Source organism: Phoenix dactylifera, unplaced genomic scaffold, assembly GCF_009389715.1.
Source record: "Phoenix dactylifera cultivar Barhee BC4 unplaced genomic scaffold, palm_55x_up_171113_PBpolish2nd_filt_p 000007F, whole genome shotgun sequence".
Lineage (NCBI taxonomy): Eukaryota > Viridiplantae > Streptophyta > Magnoliopsida > Arecales > Arecaceae > Phoenix > Phoenix dactylifera.
In genome coordinates this window covers 819,553-841,959 of record NW_024067666.1, presented here as the reverse complement: position 1 = coordinate 841,959, position 22,407 = coordinate 819,553, and the positions used below count along the sequence as shown (strand labels likewise).

The window sequence follows — 22,407 nt, the reverse complement described above, 5'->3', positions numbered from 1 at the left end:
GATGATTTCATGATATATTGTAAATCTATGGATGATCTACACAATAGCACTGAAATCATAAATTTTCATCAAATCTGTAAGTTTTTAAATTAAAAAATATATTTTCAGATTAAAAATAAAATAATAGACAAAAAATTACTGTAAAATCAAAAGCATGTTAAGGAGTACGTATGCTACTCTATATCAAAAATTGGTGCTAATTTATTCATATTTGGGTGCGATCATGTGCGTCGTAACATAGGTCCAAATTTGAATAAAATTGAAAAATAAGTGACCTTCCAAGCATACCCATGGGTTTAGAAAAATATATGTAGCATTAATGATATGATGCTACATGGATCTAAGCTCAAATTAACTTTTAATTTTTTATATTTAAAATTATTTTTTAATTTAAGAATTAGTAAAAATATATTATCAATACAAAAAAAATTAGTACTATGGATAGATAATTCGGAAGCATTTTTTTGAATAAAAAATATATTTTTTGCATCACAACAAAATTTTACTATAGATCCCTGTTATGGATCTACAGGTTTCTGCATTAAAATAAATCTTCTAGATTATTTCTAGTTAAATATTGAATTACTGTGAAAAATAATTAAAACTATTTAATTAATAGTAAAAATTATAAAAAATTTATATTACATAAAGATAATGTACAAGTATTTTTCTAAACTAATTTGGTGAGTTTTTAATTACAATTTAACTTTACTAATTTTAAATAATTAATTGCCTAAATACCAATTGACGTAAACTTGGTAACATGGATCCATCCAAGAAGAACCTAGAGTGTGATATAGGTTAAGCGCATGGCCAAATGCTCTTAGGTCTGCACCAGTGGAGGTGCAACTAGTACAACATAGAGCTCAAAGGAGGAGAGGTAGCCGGGTTGAAGCAGCATCTAGCCAATGGTTATTGACGTGTCCATGTGCCAGAAGTGCTCGCACGAGGTCCGACAGCTTATGAAGAAGAACTTTGCCAATTTCAAGGTGGCCAAGTAAAAAACTGCTTAAAAGAGGGCGAAGGTGGAACGCCAAGCAACACAACTACCTTCTTATCACATGAGAGAGCTAGAGAAGCCCTTTTTCAGATGACGAGGAGGCACAAAACCAGGCAAGCCTAGATGACAAATAGCAGCAGAACAAGCTGGCCATGCATAAGGCTTAGTTTGGACCATGGAATGCCGGACCGGCCCGTACCGGTACGGGCCGGTCCGGTCCTAGACCGGTACCGGAACCACTAAAAAATCGGTATTTTCCGATTTTTTAGCCGAACTGGCCGGTTCGGAGCCCGTACCGGCCGGTACCTGCCTCGTACCGGTGCGAACCAGCTGGTTCGCACCGGTACTTTTTTTTTTAGAACCACAGCGCTAGGCGCTGTGGTTTTTGAAACCACCGCATACCAACCGGTACGGTACCGGTACCGGCCGGTACGTACCGGACCGGACCGGTACCGGACCGGTCCGGTCGGCCACCGGTATGCCAACCGGTACCGATACGGCGGACCTTGGTTTGGACCCTCACAATACCAGGCAAGTTTTGATTCTAAGGCTGCTAGGGTAGATTCAAAGTTCAGTAGGACCTCTTCAGTCAAAAAGGCATCAATAAATACGGGAGCCGTATAGCATCTATGATGAGAGCCTTTGGCAACAGAAAAGGGAACAAGCCCTCTACAGCAAGGTCCGCCGTACCGGTACCGGTCGGCGTACCGGTGGCCGGCCGGACTGGTACGATACCGGTCCGGTCCGGTACGTACCGGCCGGTACCGCGAGCCAGAAATTTGGAACTTTTTTTAGAATGTTGTCTCTGTTGGATCTTAAATTAAGAAGATGGATGTTTTTTTATTGCTTTTCTCATGATTTTTGATGTTTTTATGTTTAAATTTAGGGTTGAAATTTGAAACATAGATGATGCATGTTATGTTTTCCTTCCGTTGCAAATAATAAAATGATACACATAAAATATCTTCAAATTAAGATACAATCATTTACATACATTTAAAGCACTCTTGGATATCTAAAATCGGGACGAGTGCCGATGGCTCTCCTAGATATCCGGATCATAAGTCTACAGAGATTCCAACAGGGGGCACCATCGATGATTTAGATCCATACGCCCTCCCCAATATGGATGTAAAGCAGTAGAGAATGACGGGCAAAATGAACATGTGGAGAGCTATTACATCCTGATTACACTTCAGCTACATCCCAGTGAATGCGTCAGGCAATGCATACTACCAATTTGCCATCACCTCCACTGGTAGCTGACTGATACGGGTCACAGGTACAAGTACGCAGCTTGCCTTGCATAAAATATTATCTCAGTTTTTTAACCAATAGCACTTAAACATTACATGGACAGCCAAATAAGCTAAAGTATGCATCCAGCATTTACACAAATATGGACATAATATTTTACGAGGAAAGGATTTTAATTGTCTAAAAGCTTTAATAGCAAAGACTAAATTCACCCACTCATTAATTAAACATTACATGAATATCCAAATAAGAAAAAGCATGCATCCGACACTTACACAAAAATGTATGAGGAAAGGATTTGTATTGTTTGAAAGCTTTACATGGGAAAGACAAAATTCACCCCCTCATTAATTACCTTCCAGGATCCTTAGCAACCATTTGCTTCAAAGTTCCATCACGATGGCATAAGTCTACTGCAGCTCTTACATCTTTGTACATACAACCATAGCTGCACCAAGAAAGCATGCAAAAGTTTTGAAAGACCAAATAAAAGATATTGCTAGTATAAATAAAGAAGGAACACAGGTAGTAAAGGCTTTGACGGATACCAATTCCACAAGCCGCATCTCAAACTGGCAAGATTTTATTGATAAAACAGTCATAAATAAACAACATACCCCAAAGCAATAATCCAGTATACCAGTTAAACAGAAGTTGTATCTGTTGTCCCCCACAATCAGCTATTTATATGAACCTTCTCAAGTTATTCTTCTTTGTACAGAATGCATTTTAGAGATAGACTTAAAGCAGAACTCTTTTGTTGGTGGAGATCTCAAGGAATGACACAAAATAAATGAAAGAAGAAGCGTAAAAAAACAAGAGAGAGAGAGAGAAAGAGGTAGCACATATAACAGAAAAGTTTCAATCGGCCTCTTATTTTGAAACACCAAATCGATCCTCCAACAACTAGAACAAGAACTTACTTCTATGCAATGTTCATTAACTTGGTTTCTATTTTCATTTCAGCTAGGCCTAATGAATTTTATCAAGTTTTTGATTCAGCAGTATTTTGTAGTTCCTGTAAGTCTGTAGCTACAGACAGAAAGATCAACTGAATAAGAAAATCTTAAATTTCTGAAAAAAGGAAGATCATAAAGAAAATCATATCAAGTAAATGAAATATATCAGGCATCATTTTAAAGTTTATTGCATTGTTTGGTACCTCGTGGGCATGCCTTGTTCTGCCGACTTTCACACTAAAACTCTAAAAATCCATAACTATTTCAGAAAGTGAAAAAAATTAACAATCATGTTTCACATCATTTTATAAAATTAAATTTACCATTTGACGGTAATTTTAACAAAAAGAAGTTTAAGTTCTAGTAAAACCAATACTAGACCCAAGTATAATTCTCACAAGTGTTTCAAAATGCAATATCACAATGCTTCCAATCTTCTCAAAACTTGCAAAACATCCATATTGAGAAATGCTGCATGGAATTCAAAGAAATGAAGAAATGAAAGCAGCAAAATTGCCCAGGCATACAATAAAACTGGAGTCATAAGTAAACTCTGTTGCAAGTTGCAACCAAATTCTGTAACCAACCCTAGTTCAGATTGACTCCTTGCTTTACTGCATTTGACTTTGGGTTTTGAAGATTCAGTTGAAACTTAAAATCATGCTCCTGATGGCTGCAGCCACACTGTATCACAATAACTTCCACCTAAATCTATAGTAGGTTAAATAATGACTGTATGACAATGACAGTCAACATATTGTTAAATGACTTGATCCCGCAAGAACAGTTTTTTCTTTTCGGCAACTAATTGTACTTTCTTTCTTATTCTATAACTTAAATATTCCATCATTTTTGCTTCAATATGTTCTGTTATTAACTAAAATGGAACAAAAGATAAAACATGAACTGAAATATGCTTCAGAACCGAATTTTTAGAAATTGGTCAGCAGACATGATATAATCATAGAAATAAATAGCTAGGCCTTTCCATTTGAACTATGGTCAACCTTACAAGAACTTCTACAACAATGTTCTTATTGCACATACATCCTCTAAAATTAGCAGTATCTCTAAATTTTCTGTCATTGCCTCTCTCCAATTCTTAAGACTTTAATACCCTTTTTGACACCTTATAAATTGATACCAACATCCACTATGCTAGGCTTGATTCTTGGTCACACACACATTATTAACCAGAATCTTCTTCTCAGGATGCATAATAAGCTTCAAATCTCTCCAGATCTTGCTCTCACAACACCTTGTTAGACGATTCTTTGTTCATAAACTTTAAGAGATCCACTTCTTGCTCCCACCCATTCTCCCAATTCAGGCAACTATGCTACAAACCAAGTCATTATATCATAGCTATAACTCCTAAAACATACATTGTTTTAAAAGGAGGCCACCTTCACTGCATAGATAGCTCCACCTAGCCGCATACTCTATGTAGCCAAGTTATTGCTTACTATTAAATTGTTCCGTGTTTTTTCATTTGATGGAATAAGATTTCTCCTTATATCAGTTAGTTTTTATACTATTTTTTGGGCCACATTACCTCTGCTGTTACCAGGAACCTAAGTGGCCCCCTCTGGCTACCTGTCCACCACTTGCGGTCTTTTGAAACAAGGATATTTATACATAGGAGACCTCCTCAGATTTTCTCTGACCAATCACAGCCTTTGCAAATGACCCTCATCTCAGCTTTATATGCATAGGCACCTCTTCACCAACCAACACCATGAGCAACAAAATAAAGCTTGACTTATTTCTCCTTATAAACAATTATGGCTAATAAACAATTATGGCTAAATGATTGAACAACAGACCAGAGCCATATGCACCTTAGCTGCCTGTCTACCACTTCATCCACTATGCTTTTAACCTAATTCACCCACCAATTGCCCTTATTTATAGCCATATCATTGATTCCATAGATATTCTCATTAAAGTTGCCTTCCATGAATTAGATCATTGGCCTACAAGAATTTTACCCTTCAGTCTCTATGAATTCGTTTCCATGACTCATATAAAACTTGGAAGTTGGAACATTTTCTAGTCTCATCATCCAACAATATATCATCTAAATGTAGCATGCACAAAGTGTCCTGGATACCAGCAGAAAATTGACTTTTTAGCAAGTGCTAAAAGAAGGGACTGAAGCTATTTTTCGGTTCCATTTCTAAATAACATTGTTAGGCAACCAGCCCGCTAATGATTAAGGCTAGCAAACATAAGCATGTATCAGGCCTATTGCTAATCAGTAATTGCCACTGTAATGCATGTCATATCATTTAGTGCCTACTGCCTACCATACCAATACCAAATACTAGAGTGCAACAACACAAAGTGATAAGTTATATCGGCCAAATACATGCTCAAGGGAACTCCAATCCATTTTGTCTTATGCATTTATGGTTGCTTTATAATAACATGTTTTATAATCACATGATTACATCGTATATTATATCATATCATATCATAATATATTATTATAATATATAATATAATATAATTTTATATTATATTATAAGCATAATATAACATATTATTACAATGATAATATTATATTATTACAATAATAATAGTTATATTACGATAATATAATTTATTATATTATTCTAATATACTATTAATAATATAACAAGATAATATATTAGATTATATTATAATAACGTTATATTATTATAATATAAACATATAATATAATATAATATTATTATATTACAATAATGCAATCTAATATAATAATATTTTAATAATAATACAATATTATTATACTATAGTATAATAAAATCTATTATATTATAATCTACTATTACATTAGATTCTAATCCATTATATTATATTATATTGTTATATTATATTACACTATTATTATATAATATTATAGTATATATTATGCCATAATTATAATAATATTATATTACATTATATATATTGTAGTAATATTGTACTATTAATAATACATTATTATATCATATCATATCATATTATGTTATATTGTTATGCTATAGTATTCAATATTATATTATACTATATTATAAAAATATTATACAAAATAATAATATTTTAATATGTAATATTGTATTGTATTATACTCTACTATGCAATACTAAGCAATATCTTTTATGGTCATTTTATCGTACCAAAAGCACTTTCTCATTTTGGTTACCAAATATATGTTAAAGCTGCACACCACTTCAGAAATGTAGCTACCAAACAGCAAATAGTTTTTTATAAAAATTCTACTTTCAAAAGCTCTACTTCATGAAAGCTCTACTTCTAAAAGCTCTACTGCCAACAGTAATCTCAAACAGGGCCTTAATCACCCAACAACAATTCAGAACTAGGCAAACCTAAAACCATTTGTCAAATTGAACACATTGCTCTTGTTGATGACAACTTCAAGACATGGATTACACAATTTATGAAAATCAAAACCTCCAGACTAACTTGAACTAACATCAAATGAGATCTAAAAAAACATGATAGACAAATGGCTAAAAGTGACTTTAGTGTAGGGAGTGGATAAATATTAATCAAGCACACTTACACCAAAAAAATAATAAATAAAAGAAAAGACAAAACAAGAAATCAACTTCAGGTATATCTGGCTCTATTTGAGCAGAAAATAATGTGCCGACCCACATCAGCACATGTCAGACCCACATCATTTGAATGAACGATAGTACAGGCCAATACGAGCAATGCATATAGATTCAGGCTCATATAGTCTTGTATCCTGCACATTTCTTATAACTTGTCAACAGCCTTGTGACAAAGAATGTTCTCTAACATGCAGTAATAGAAAAGGCTCTTGGATTCTTGTTTAGGACAATTTTTTAAAGTAAACCCAATGCATAGAGCACAATGTTTTAAAGGATTTTAGATTGCAAATAACTGGCCACAGAGCTAGTCTAGGTGCTACGCAAGTGCCTAGGCAGGCATCAAAAGATCAACTGCTTTAGATGGTCAGGTGATTTAGTAACTTCAGGGTGGCAACTGCTTTAGATGGTCAGGTGACTGGGTCTTGGATACCGGTGACCTGGCTTTTATCCTGCCCTCACCTAGATTTCAGCATGGCATCTTCCAATCCTACTTCTAAGAAAACTAAAATAGAAATTCACAAAAAAAATATTAGTAAGTTAATTGAACGTGCTAATAACATTTAATACTAATGTATCCATGCAGAACTCATTCTTCATACTCAAACTTGATGCAAAACCCTAAGGCGGGTGCCTAGGTGGCCAAGGCCCTTTATTCCATCATGAACTGTTGGCACCAGTCCTATTTTGTCTCTACAGACCAAGGAGAAAGGGGGCTCAGTGGGAAGAGGGTTGTACCATGAGAGAAGCAAGGAGGTTAACCTGCTTCAAATATACAACATGGATTTTGGCAATACAAAGTTTTTGAGGAGAATAAACCAGCAAATTTTCCACCATATAAGCAGTGGCGAACCAAGAAATAAGCAAAGTACCATGTTGGAAGGAAACAAAATGATTATGTTAATTCACTTTATAACCATGAAACAGCAGTTTAACACCCATAGAATAATCAACTAAAAATATTTGGTAGACCTCAAGTGCTGGATATCCAGGCATTACTTATGGGGATAAAGGTGGTTAATTAAGTCCATTAGAACTAATAAAAATCATGATGCAAATATAAAACTAATTTGAAATAATTAATAAAAGATAAATTATTCCAAGAAACAGAAGTTGAAACTGTAATGACTGATGGAAAGAATTACATACATAACTATCATAAATTCATAATAGATCTGAAGAAAGATGTCAACATAGAGTGCGCGACAACATTCCCATTCAGGACATCCATGCATTTTCAAAGTTATAATCCTTCCTGCATCTGGAAAGTGCTATTTACAGCAAAAAATGGTACCAGATACATAATATTACCACATACATATATCTTTTCTTAGCAGCTTAAATAAATTGCAAATCCATAACCACTAGCACACACATGATATGCTGCCTCAAAGCTGGTTTTTCCAAAATACTCAAACATATAATTGATGATGAAGTACACGATTCATCACAAAATTAAAATTTTCATTTCTTCCATTCTTGAATAACTTTATAGAAAAACTTGCTGTTTTGCAAAAGTATTTATTTTAATAATAGAAATTTTAGTTACAACTAAGCAAAATTATGATGCAGCCCTTTATTTACAAAACCATTAACATGTCAGGGTCAGAAGCACATACTCCTTGCCAGAAGGAACTTTTCCAGGGTTACTATCCATGAAGTCAACCAGCTGAGCAAATAGATATGCTTCACCCAGAGAGAAAAGTGTATCTACAAGAGCATAGTCTGGCTCATCAAATGAATCCCGTATTAATGTGTTTCCATAAGTTGCAATTTTGTCTTCCTTAGACATCTCCTTAAAGCCATGGTACGCTACTTTGACATACTTGTGCCGATCCATCTGAAACACAAACTACCTCATTACTATTACTTGCTATAAAAGAAATAGGCACAAAATGAGGATGAAATATTTGATGATTTGCTCTGTAACATATGAGACATGAAAGTTAAAAATACCCAGAATACAACCTAAAATATGTCCAGCTGCACCATAAGTATGAAGTGTCTTCAGCGAACATATTATGGTAAAAATTTATCATATCAAATGAAATTTGAAAATGCTTTTCTCATATCTACATCAAAACAGTGACTAGAAACACAGTGATTGTGCTAAAAGTATACGACAGAAGGGATTTTAAACGGTGTACATATTCCGTATTATCACATTTCATAATAAAGAGAAACATATTTTCTCGTTGTCTGACCATAAAAATTGGGGAAAACAAGGAAGCTAGTGTCAACTGTTTTCCCTGAAATTGGCTTTTACTGTATCACCTTCAACACGGAAAGTCTGGAGAAGAGGTACAAAAGTATGATGCTTCAACTAAAATTCCTTCAGAGTTCATATAAATGATTTCCTCTGAGTGAATAACTTTCTCAAAAAATTTGACATGCATAACCCATATGATAACCCAGTGAGTTTTCCATTTAGAATCTACTTTAAACAAAGCCATTGTAAAAAGAAAAGAAAAAAATCGAGACAACTGGAATTTCCGTAAGTAAAAAAGATAGAATGTGAACTTGGTCTATGTGGATCAGACAAAAGGAGCAGACACGCATGGCCAATTAAGCTTGGATTGTCAGACTTCATGAACACAAAAGCTAGGACCAAGCCAATAATGGACTGTTTTCATATTGTATGAGACAGTTTAAGCTAAGACATAGTCCCAATGGCTGAATTCATAGTAAAAGTGTCTTACAAATATGACATAAGGGATCAATTAACAGAAACGCATCCTAAAAAATATGACATGTAAGTAATAGTCCAAAGACACCCACCTCTCCAAGATAACTTTACGAGAGCTATATTCAAACCTAGCATCACATGAAGGTTCACAGCAAGGGTCGCCGTCTCGGTACCAGACTCTGTACCTGTGCCACACGAACATAGTATCGATACGGTACAGTACAAAAAAATTTTTGGTGTACCGAGTGTCGGTATGCCACCCGTACCGAAAAACGGTATCGAACTAGTATGGTACGGTATGCCCCGTACCTCCCGGTTTGGGCTGGTACCTGGTATGGTACGGTATGCCCCATACTGGGCATACCATACAATACCAGTACGGATGCTATACAAATATGGTAACGATACAGGGTCCAATACCAAGATGGCGTACGTTGATCAAACCCTTAGGTTTCTCCACGTTGTTTGTCATTTTAAACAAAAGAGTACCTAAATTTTATAAAAATATTTAGCTTAAGATTTTTAATTCAATTGGCACATACCACAAATAATTGGACTATTCATTTTTTTAAATTTTTCATTGTGTCGTTGAAACCTTAATGTATAAGGAAAATCTTATGCTAATGTAATAAGCCAAAACCCTCAACAATCTACCATAGAAATGATTAACTAAACATATATGAGGCTGATAGACTTTTTATAAAGCTGCATAAAACTAAGATAAATGAGTGAACAAGAAATTTCTTTCTATATCTATATCTATTGAAATACAAGCCTGTAAATCCAAAGCAATGACAGTAGATAACACTAACCTTCAAGATATTGCCTCTCTTCTTATCAAGAACTAGACCTCTGACCATGTACTTCCAATCAAATGTCCATTCCAACAACTGCATATCAAAGAAAACAAGCATTTAAATCTTTTTGGCAATAAACATGAAGCTTATGTAATAAAGACAAAGTTATTGAGGGGATATACATAAATATGTATATACATGTAAATACATACACACACACATACATATACACATAAGCCCATACATACACACACATACCTACATACATACATACATACATATATGCTTTTGGAACTAAAAGAAATAGCATAAATTTCCATATATCAAGTAATAACTTTCCTAATTAAAGGTTCAAAAGATAAGAGTTGAGCTTTTTGACAAGAAAGAATTGGAAGAACAAATGCAACTTATAATCATAGAGAATCAAACCTAGGAGTATAGTAGAGAGCAAGGTTGAGCAAGGTTCACCATACGGGTGCTTACCAGCCCGTATCGAGTGCGCCATATGAATACTAGTATCGAGCTGAGACTAAGTAAGAGAGGCGTACTGACTCTCGGTACATTGAACTGAACATGCACCAAGCATACCAATACTATACCAACATAGTACCAGTACAGGATCCAATACCGAGATTGCGAATCTTGGTAGAGAGATTCAGACCTAGACACCCAACATATTTATAGGTCTATCTTTTGACCTATATCTATCCAAATAGTCTATGGGTCCAAAACGTACTGTTTGAAAAAGTAGCCACAATATGCATGTAGTTAAAGGACCACAACACATATATAGTATGCAGGCACATATGCCGTTAGTATTTTTTAACCATTAAAATAAATAATACATACTAAATACAATAGAAATAACAATAATGATAGTAATATTTTTGGATCACTAGGAGTAATACTAATAAGGATAGCTATTTACAAGTAGTTCTTACTACTTAGTAATTTGTACCTATTGCTGTCGAGCCCATTATGAAATCCACATCCGACCTAACCATTTGCTTGAACCCTCTCCATTTGCACAAGCTCATACAGGAGTTGGGTGCACGTAGCCACATAATGCTAAGAGGCTACATATGCAGTTGCAGGATACTAAGCACGCCACAAATGCAACCGCACAATGCTAATTGAACCACCTTTTGAACCTATATATGGCATAACTATATTTAGTAATTGCATATAGCCAATGCACTATTGTCCTTGACCGCATCTACATATGCAGCTGCATGCATCATTTAAAACACTACTGGAAAGGGTCTAAGTAGTGTATGGGTCAGGTCCAGGTCTTATGAGTGATGACCCTACATTTAATTACTTCAATTATCACAAAGACTTTAAGTAATATTTCAATAAATGATGAATAAGGAAAGCCTGAATAGCACCAATTACATTTCATATATTACTAAAGAAATTGCCAAGAAGCACACGTGGGTCTAGATCCTTAATAGCATAATTTGCAGCCACTTTAATTGTTCTCTCTCTGCTATGCTCATTGTGTCAACACGTTGCCATCCTCAACATAGTAGGTTTTGAGTCCATGATCACACAGCCATATTCCTCTACTTCCAACTTATATTCTTTGTCCCTTTCTATATTTCAGATCCACACCACAAAGGGATTCAATTTTTTAGACCCATCACAAAGGTGGTCCCTAAACAATCAACAAGCATGCATGTTTCACCTTCCTTTGAAAAATATCCAGTGGTTGATCAATGCTTCCATGCTTTACATATTTCAAATAAATTTATGAATTTAACCAGTTTACAGAGGTCAACCATTACATACTCAAAATTTCTTTTTTTGCAAAACACTCATACATACAAGAGTGGATTGCAACAAGTCACAAAACCATGTAGTTGCACCAACTTAAGTACATTCATATCACCCTCTCAAATATTCCTTTTCTCATCTTGCATGCAATATGTGCATTTTCAAACGTAATATCATCCTCGTTGTGTTCCTCAGATCTACGGCTTTTTTTCCACTCAAGCCTGTTAGGCCACAATTATTTCCTACTTTTGTCATAATTTTAAATATCAGGTTGGCAAAGCACTCCGCTCTTTGATTTCCAAAGTTATTCAACAAAGTTTTCTGCTTCTAAATGTTCAAAGTCTTGAAAACTAGCTTACTAAGTTTCCATTTCATTAATTAATGGTTAATGAACATAGTTTTCCTCATCTGTCATGGACCCCATGTTTGTAGCTTGACTTTATTGCCATGGTTCATAGCCAATCTGTGGATCCCATCACTACCTTCTGCTATAATGTGCCCAAAAGTATCCATCCTTTGAGTTCAAGCTTATTCCTGAATGGTTCTCTTTCTTAAAAATTGTGCCCTCTAAGGCATGAGGAAAATATTTTTTCTTGAAAGAATTATTAGTATCTTTTTTTGAGAGAATGCTTGGTTATTTCTGCATCCATACCTGTAAAAATTTGAGGCTAAAGACAACTGAAATTGTACATTTTTAGAGTTATTATAATGTACAATAGACAACTAAACTTAAATGATCTTTCTTAGAGGATAAGCTAATTTGCGCTTTGGGTTCTTAAAAAAGAAAAAGGAAAAAATGATTTAGGCCAATTGACAAAAGATAGAAAGGAAAAAGGAGAAAGTGATTAAACTGTTTGGTGAGCCCAGACAAGCCTAGTTGAATCCAATAATGTCAAAATGAATCTGAACCAATGAAAGACAATCCCAAGAACTTCCGTCGTCTGCCCATTTAATGAAATACAGAACAAGAAACAAGAAATTAATGAACATCCATAAGTGTAATAGCTTCCAGTCCTAATTCAGGAGTCAGGATAGATGAGCAATGCCTCACGAAATAATTTTCGGTATAAAAATCACTAAATTTCATCACCGAACTATGATGGAATTTAAAGATTTCAACAAATTCTTTCTTGGAAAAAAAAAATCTAAGAGGACTCATGAAAACAACAAGTTGAAACAGAGTAGAACCACAAATGTCACGTCAGTTGCAATATAAGATGAACATCAAGAAAACCACAAAAATACCCCAAGAAGTTCAGTTAAAACGATTCTCCCTGCAAACATGCGCCAATATCATAAAGCATTACCAAGCCCAAAAACAAGATCATATTATACAAAAAGAAAGAAGAATGTCGCCAAGATTCCAAGCCCACGAACCTCAGGAGGATACCCTAGATTACGAACCAGCTTCTTGATCGTCCCGTCATACGCCAATGACTCGAACGTCTCCGACTTGTATTGCGCCAGCGTGTAATCCATATCAAACCCCACCGCAATAATATTCTTCATATTCAGCGATCTATTGCAGAAGATCTGCTTCTCCATCGCAGTCTCCAGCCCGCACCCCGGCGACGACCAAATATGCCGACCCTGATCGCAATGACCACTCTCGATCCCCTCTCCTTTCTCGTCAATCCCCACATCCACCATCGATCTACTCCCCACGGATCGACTGCTCACTGATCCGAGTCTTGAAACACCAATAGTCAGCAAAAGAGAAACGACATCGATCAAGAATCGAGAAGAGAACAAGAGAGGGAGGGAGAGGGAGAGCTCCGACCTCTTCTTGGAAATGAGGAATAGGAGGAGAAGAAGGGCCGGGAGGCGGAGGTGCGCTGCCTCGGGCGGCGGGCAGCGGAGTGAGCAGAGGAGAGGACGGAGAGGCAAAGGGCGGCGACGGGTCTCTTCGTAATCCGCATCCTTGGAGGTTTAAATAGGCATCTGGAGGGCGGCGGGTAAGAAGAATCGGGTCCTCCGCCTTCCCGTCTTCCCGTCCCCCCTCCTCTCACTCGAGTACCAGTTGGCGTCGAAGGCATCCACTACCACCTCCTTCCCGAGGCGAGATACGATGGTCCCCAGAACAAATTCAGATGGGAAGCATATGCCGAGGGGTTCCACTTCCGCAAGATACTCCACTACTTGATTGCGTCAAGGAGACAAGGAGGTCGGGCTTAGCGTGTACCGCAGGTACAAGATTTGGGGGAGGGGGAATGGCGGGGAACGCCAACCGAATAACGGCTGGCGGTCGCAAGATAAGCTTGCGAGGCTAGCCTACTGGGGTGGTGGGGGAGAAGAGAGGTATACTGCCTCTCGGAATAGCGTAAATATTAGTTCAACTATTTGGATATCGATCAGTGACCGTCCGTCTATGGTCGGGAGTAGCATGGATGTCTTCTTGGAGCTAAGGAATAGGTTAAAAATGGGAGTATTTTAACGGGATGGATTAGTAGATTCGGATGAAGTATTGGTGGAGGGGAGTGACGGGAATTTCGGTTACGACTTCAGGCCACGAGGGGGCCGGCGGAGTGGGCCAGTGGTGAGCTGAGCTGGGCGGTATGTGACACGGGGTGACGGGATCTGGGTCGGTGGCTTTCTATTCCCGTTCCGGCGAGTGAGCGGAAGCAAGAAGGAAAGGAGCCAGTTGAGGAAATTAAGGACGGAGAAGGGGATTCCATTCCAATTGGCTTGGATTGCTTATTTTGTTGGATGAGAGAGACCGTGGCATCTCATTTTCTTTTTGCTTTTCTTCCTATGGGACCAATGCTAAGCAAGTTTGTCTTCATGTGCGAGAAAGTTTAGCGCCTATTTTTCCTTTTAAATTGGCTTTAGATGGAATTCGCATAAGCATATCAAAAAATGCTTAAAAAAAGATTCAGAATCATTATGAGAGGGTGGTGAAAGATCGACGGCGGAAAAAAGAAACCAAATGATGTGAACGACAAAAACATATATTCTGAACCATGAGAGAGGCTTTTTTATTTTGGGTAGCAGTGTGTCTTGAACAAGAATGTCTTGAGATGGTAAGTAGTTACTTTACTCAATCCACTTTGATTCTCTTTTAAAGTTGTATCTATAAAGATCTATTATGTTTCTTTCAGTTTTATACATTTACTTTGTTTATATATTAAATTTCTGTCAGAAAGATACCATATGGGTTGTTTCCTACTTTAGCCTCGAAATTATTTGAACCATACATTTCTAATCTATACCCGGCCACTTTTCTTTTAGGAAAGAGCATGCGATCTCCAAAAAAACAAATTTGAATTGCAAGGTTAGTTATAATCCACTTATGCTGAAAGTTATAGATTATGGTTCATCATACCAACCCGAACCAAGCGGTACGGGACAAATTGTACCGGTTCGATACCGGTACTCAGTACGGATGGCGTACCGACACTCGGTATGTCCAAAAAATTTCATACCATACTGTACTAATGTAACACCGGCATGTGATCCGGTACCGAGACAGCGAACCTTGTTGGAGATAAGAATAGTTGATAAAATTTATTATTTCCTTAAGCAATTTGAGCTCATAGCTGATAGGTATACGATGTTGCCAAATGGATGGTAGGGTTATTTATTCTTATGCTTCCAGGGAATTGGTCATCTATGGCCCTGGATCAAACAAGGATTAACAAACATGCAGAACTGTACCGGAACTTGGCTTGTCGAAAACACCAGCATCATAAGATGAGTTCACTTGGATAGAATTTATATTTAAATCTTTTGTTGATTGATGATTGATTGTAATCCTTATAGCACATCTAACTTTTTCTGGTATTTCTTGCATGCCATCTGTTGCCCAAGGTGACAATCCAAGAGGGGGGGGTGAATTGGTTTCTTTTAAACTTTTGGTGCTTTTAAAAACTTTCTTAGTTAAGTGCGGTAGATGCTTTCTTAGGCTATTTGAGTGAGTTATGCTAATGTAATATAGAAGATAAAGCAAGAGAAAATAGAGGCACAAGCACAATGCAAACACCACAATATATAGTGGTTCGGTGCTCTCCTTAGCACCTACGTCCACTCCCCAAGCGTACCCTTGGGATTTCACTATAATCACGCGGATTACAGTTGGATTGTTTTCCGGGCTCACAATCCAAAAACCTAGTTGGTTTTACGGGCTCACCAACGAACCTATACACTTGGTTTTGCGGGCTCACCAAGAACCTTGTTGGTTTTGCGGGCTCACCAACGAACCTATACAACTTTGGTTTTACGGGTTCACCAAAAACCTTTGTTGGTTTTACGGGCTTACCAACGAACCTTTACAAAGAGTTTAAGCAAATGAAAATAAAAGATTTAACTCCTAAATGAGCATATAAGACAATATGAACAATAAGAAGAGTTAGAAAGAAATTATCGCTTTGAAGTTCGCTTGCTCTTCTTTGCCAAGAATGCTTCACTCTTCAAAGGGGGGAAGGAGCTCTTGATGCCTCTTTGAATGTGCTCAATCCCTTTCTTTGATTCTTGGATGAAGCTCTTGATGAAGAAGATTAGGGCTCTTTTGGTTTTCTTGTGTATGCTTTGATATTCCACTCAAAAAGTTGTTTCTCTCTGATGAATAGTGCCCTTTAAATAGCCTCCCACCTTCTTTGGTCAAGCCCCATCCGTCAGATTTGAAAAACTAGCCGTTACAAGCCTTGGAAAAGACAAAAAGTACATCTGCAGAACTAGCCGTTACTGTTCAGCCCGTGGTTGGGTCGGCTCAACCTGTCCTTGGGTCGACCCAACTTGGCCTTGGGTCGACTCAAACATTCCTTGGGTCGACCCTCATCAGAGAACACAGAAACATGAATTTCAAACTTCCTTCACTTGGGTCGACCCAACCATTCTTTGGGTCGACTCAAACTTCACTTGGGTCGACTCAACTTCTTCTTGGGTCGACCCTCTCAGTAATCCCAGAAGACCATTTTCTGTCTGTCTTTCTGTCTTCCATTTGGGTCGACCCTCTCAGGGTTTGGGTCGACTCAAAGTTTACTTGGGTCGACTCAACTTCTTCTTGGGTCGACCCTCTCAGTAATTCCAGAGAACCAATTTCTGTCTGTCTTTCTGTCTTGCCTTTGGGTCGACCCTCTCAGGGTTTGGGTCGACTCAAGCTTGGGTCGACTCAACCACTGTGTGGGTCGACCCTCTCAGTGAATCCAGAGAACATTTTTCCTTTGTGTTTTGAGGTTCTTTGGAGGTTGGGTCGACTCATGCTTACCTTGGGTCGACCCAACTCACTGTTCATTTGTGCTGTTTTTGCAGGAGTGTGCCAGATGATTCCTTGAAGTGCCGGGGTCGACCCAATCAACCTATGGGTCGACTCAATTCACACTTTGCTGCAATCTCAAGGTTAGATCCATCCAAATGAACAAGACCATATATATACTTTCAATTAAGCATATGTACTGAGAGTAATGAACTTATAAATGAAGTATCAATTTAACTTATAGCATGCTTTAAATAATTGCTTGTTAATCATCAAAATAACACCATCATCCTCAATCTCCCCCTTTTTGATGATTACAAAATAAAGAGTATAAGCCTATTGATACTTGTCTTTAAAATCAGTTTATAAAAGGGATTGGATTTCAGAATTTCAGCTTTTCATATATATAAGTGAAACCTCCCCCTATATCATTAAAAATTTGCCAATTTGACTTTTTGAATGGCTCCCCCTTTCATTTATAATTCATTAGCAATGAAACTTCAAAAATTTGAGATAATAAATGAGTTTCAGCTTATGTATCGGGGTGCGAGAGGTACGTGCCAAATTCTGAATTTATATGTGCCAAATTCTGAATCTTGATAGAAATTTTTGATTTTGTGATTTTCATTGTTGCAAATTGCTCCCCCTTAGATATGTAATCTTTCTTATATGATTTTCAATTTGTTTGCCCATTTATTTCTCTTTTATTTTCATAAACTTCTTTACTCACAAAATTAATACTCTTTCCTTCTCTTCTCCTTTATATACACTCTTTCCTACTCTTTCTCTTCTCTTCTCTCTTATATACACTCTTTCCTAAATTAATACTCTTTCCTTCTCTTCTCCCCCTTTTTGTTATCATCAAAAACATATATGGGAAAAGATGCAATAAAGAACAAGCTTTAGACTTCATTGATCAAAATAGGAACATTTTTCATACATTAATTCCCAAAATAAGTACAATGTTCCTCAATCAAGATTTAAAGATATGAAGGAAAAACAAGATACATATATATAAGAAAAGGCAAGATACATATGAGAACTAGATTTCTAGCCTAGGCTCTAAACATAGATGCTAAAATCAGCCTAGGGGGAATCTAATGGCTGGGATCTAGTCCTCATCCGCCTAGCATACGTGGCGAGGGGAGGTCGAGTCTGGTGTGACTGGGTCTGGCGTGGAGCACGTCGAGCTGGATGACTCTGTGCCGATATCTCTGACTCAGCAGCCTGTGGCACAGATGGTCCATGTGTCTCTCTCTCTCTCCGGAGTGCTCCAATCTGCTGCCTCAGATCACTGATATCAGCAGACATGACATCCAAGCGGGCGTCCAATCGGCTCGTGAGCCCGTCAGTAATAGTCCTCGCCTGAGCTGTCATGAGCTCTGTCATCCTGCTCCAGAAGTCATCCGTATCTGTCGGAGGAGCAGATGACGATGGTCCAGCCTCTGAGGGTGCAGTGGGAAGATCCATAGGCTCCTCATCCTCACCCTCTGGTGCCTCTCCCTCTAGTGCCTCACCCTGAATGCCTGCACCAGTATGTATCCACTGCTCGTTCACTTTCTCATAACCCATGCGTATGAGTGACCGTGCAGTGTACGTGTCTGTGGGTTGCAGATTCTTGAATGCTTCCTCCTCGAGAGGTAACCCATGCTGACGGAAGATTAATATAAGTATCATACCATAAGGTAATGATACCCTGTTGCTGCTTATTACCTTTCTCATTTGCCTCAATATCATGGCCGGAAGATTTAGGGGAATCCCCCTAATCATGCACTCCATAACTGCAAGATCTCGTTCTGAGATGAGATCGAATCTCCCGGTCTTCGGAAATAAAATCCTATTTACCATATTAAGCAACAACCTCATTTCGGCGGAAAGAGAGCTAGCTATTACCTTTTGAGAGAAATCGAAGTTCTCATTTTCCATGATCAGCTGAAGAGCTCTCATTTTGTTATCTGATCTTTCCGGAATAGCTCCCGTGCAAGGTAGGTGTAGAAGCTCACTCAAGCTCTCCTCGGATACACGGATCCGAATCCCTCTAACATCTGAAACAAGCCCTCCCATACCAGTCTTGAGGAAGGCGTAGAACTCTTGGACTAACCCGGGGTAAATCACCACATCAAGGGAGCAAAGATACTCCCATCCTTGTCTTTGGATCCATTCCCAAATTCGAAATCCTTCTTGGTTGAAAAACTCCGAATGGATCCTTCTTCCGGTAGTAACCGGCCTCCCCGCAAATCTTGCAAGAAGCACTGAGGGGGAAGGAGGAGGAGGGACCTCCGCACGTGCCTCACGTCGTGGAGACACGGGAGAAGGCTCGGTAGGGCGCCTTTCCTCTTGTTGGACTCGGCTCACTCTTCCGGATCTCTTGGCTACGGCTCGTTTGGGACCCATTTCTCCAAGATCTTAAAGAAATCTACTGTTTGGAGGAGTCTAGTGGAGATTGGAGAGTGGGGACCAAGCTTTTCGGAAGGAGACAAAGGGCAAACAGTGCCCTAGATAAGCTCTCGGGCCCCCTTTTAACAGTGGGGTCCCGACGTTGGGTCGACTCAAGAATTTTCTTGGGTCGACTCAACGTTGGGTCGACCCTTGTTCTGGGTTGGGTCGACCCAAGTGCAGAACTTGGTTTTCTCTCCCTTTTTGCTTCTAAAAAGTTTTTCTCGCTTTTAATCCTTGTAAGCTCCTTATGGGACATTGATACATGAGTAAGAAATTTATAGACAACAGATTTGACTCATGTTTCATGGGATTTTTGAAGTTAGAAGAATGTATCGTGAGACTACTAACTTCCTTTCATATTCATTCAATAAAAGGATCACATATACCTAATTCTCTTCTGAGCGTACAGAATCTATCTTCACTCAGTGGTTTTGTAAATATATCGGCCAATTGTTTTTCTGTGCATATATGCTCAATGCGTACATTTCCATTTTGCACATGATCCCTAATGAAATGGTACCTTATTTCTATGTGTTTGGCCTTAGAGTGCTGAACTGGATTTTTAGTGAGATTGATAGCACTCGTATTGTCACACTTAATAGGAATATTTTCTAGTTTAACTCCATAGTCCTCTAGTTGTTGCTTGAGCCATAATACTTGAGCACAACAACTACCAGCAGCTATGTATTCAGCTTCGGCTGTGGATAGTGCTACTGAATTCTGCTTTTTACTAAACCATGATACTAAATTGTTTCCTAAGAATTGGCATGTGCCACTTGTGCTCTTTCTATCTAATTTGCATCCGGCAAAATCTGCATCTGAGTATGCAAGCAAATCTAGACATGAGTCTCTCGAGTACCATAACCCAATGGTGGTGGTTCCTCTTAAATATCTAAGGATCCTCTTAACTGCACTTAAATGTGACTCCTTAGGATCCGATTGATATCTAGCACATATCCCTACACTAAATACAATGTCGGGTCTACTAGCCGTAAGATAGAGCAAGGATCCAATTAGTCCTCTATAGAGCTTAATATCTACACTTTTCTCTTTTTCATCCTTGTCTAGCTTATTAGTGGGATTCATTGGAGTGCCAATTCCCTTATGATTTTCATTCCCAAACTTCTTTAGTATTTCCTTTGTATACTTAGTTTGATGAATGAAAATGCCTTCCTTGGTTTGTTTGATTTGTAATCCTAGAAAGAAACTTAGTTCTCCCATCAAACTCATCTCAAATTCTCCATGCATTAGATCAGCAAATTCTTTGCATAGAGTATCATTAGTGGCACCAAAGATTATGTCATCTACATATATTTGTACCACTAATAGATTTTTGTCCTTTCTTTTGATAAATAAAGTTTTATCTACATTTCCTCTACAAAAATCATTTTCAAGCAGAAATTTACTTAGTCTATCATACCAAGCCCTAGGTGCTTGCTTTAAACCATATAATGCCTTATGTAATTTAAACACATGATTTGGCAATTCATGATTTTCAAATCCTGGAGGTTGTTCTACATATACTTCCTCCTCAATAATACCATTTAAAAATGCACTCTTCACATCCATTTGATATAATTTAAAATCCATAAAACATGCAAATGCTAGAAGTAATCTTATAGCTTCTAATCTAGCTACTGGAGCAAATGTCTCATCATAATCTATTCCTTCTTCCTGATTGTATCCTTTAGCTACAAGTCTAGCCTTATTTCTTATAACTACTCCATTTTCATCTAATTTATTTCTAAATACCCATTTTGTTCCAATTATTGACTTATGCTTTGGTCTTTCAGTTAATGTCCATACATTACTTCTTTTAAATTGATTTAATTCCTCTTGCATGGCATTTATCCAGTTAGTATCTTTTTCAGCTTCTTCATAAGTTTTAGGTTCTAATTGTGAGACAAAAGCAAGATAATCATTTAAATTTCTAAGAGAAGATCGAGTTCTTACCCCTTGAGATGGATCACCAATAATTAAGTCTTTGGGATGTCCATGTGCATACCTCCATTCTTTTGGCACATCTTGGGGTTGTGGTGGCACGCAATCTTCTCCCTTATCTTGATTTGGCACATCATCAATTTTTAACTTCTCAAAGTCGATAATTCCTGTATCATCATCAACAAAGTTTTCTTTCCTAGCAGACTCACTATCAGACTCATCAAATATGATATTGACCGACTCTTCCACTACTAGGGTTCTTTTATTGAATACTCTGTATGCCTTGCTAGATGTGGAGTATCCTAAGAAGATACCTTCATCTGACTTGGCATCAAATTTACTTAAGTCCTCCTTGCCATTATTTAAAATAAAACATCTACACCCAAACACTTTAAAATATTTTGCAGTTGGTTTCTTATTTTTCCAAAGTTCATAAGGAGTTTTCTTAGTTATAGGTCGTATTAAAACTCGATTTAAAATATGGCAAGAGGTGTTTATAGCTTCAGCCCAAAAGTACTTTGGAAGATTTGACTCGCACAACATTGTGCGTGCCATTTCTGCCAATGTCCAATTTTTCCTTTCAACAACCCCATTTTGTTGAGGCGTTCTAGGTGCTGAAAATTGATGTGATATTCCATTTACAGTGCAAAATTCCTCGAAGTGTTGATTTTCAAATTCCGTGCCATGATCACTTCGAATTGCTATCAATGTAAGTTTCTTTTCATTTATTATTTTATTATATAGTTTCAAGAATTC

At 37.4% G+C, this 22,407-nt stretch overlaps 1 protein-coding gene across 5 annotated transcripts in view; it reads right to left on the bottom strand.

Annotated features, from left to right (window-relative positions):
- Positions 1–14,316, bottom strand: part of LOC103705362 (5'-nucleotidase domain-containing protein 4) — a 37,386-nt gene extending 23,070 nt beyond the window's left edge. For 2 of the 5 annotated variants that reach the window (XM_008789032.4, XM_039115705.1), the window contains exons 1-5: positions 13,861–14,315; positions 13,458–13,759; positions 10,320–10,397; positions 8,441–8,661; positions 2,613–2,705 (exon numbers count right to left, since the gene is read on the bottom strand). In XM_008789032.4, coding sequence (XP_008787254.1) covers positions 2,613–2,705; positions 8,441–8,661; positions 10,320–10,397; positions 13,458–13,759; positions 13,861–14,116 — 950 coding nt within the window. In that variant the 5' untranslated portion in view covers positions 14,117–14,315. Of the gene's footprint in view, positions 1–2,612; positions 2,706–8,440; positions 8,662–10,319; positions 10,398–13,457; positions 13,771–13,860 lie in introns of all 5 variants that reach the window. The other 3 variants (XM_026803974.2, XM_008789039.4, XM_008789030.4) reach the window with 3 other exon arrangements.
- Between the last annotated feature and the right edge of the window lie 8,091 nt (positions 14,317–22,407).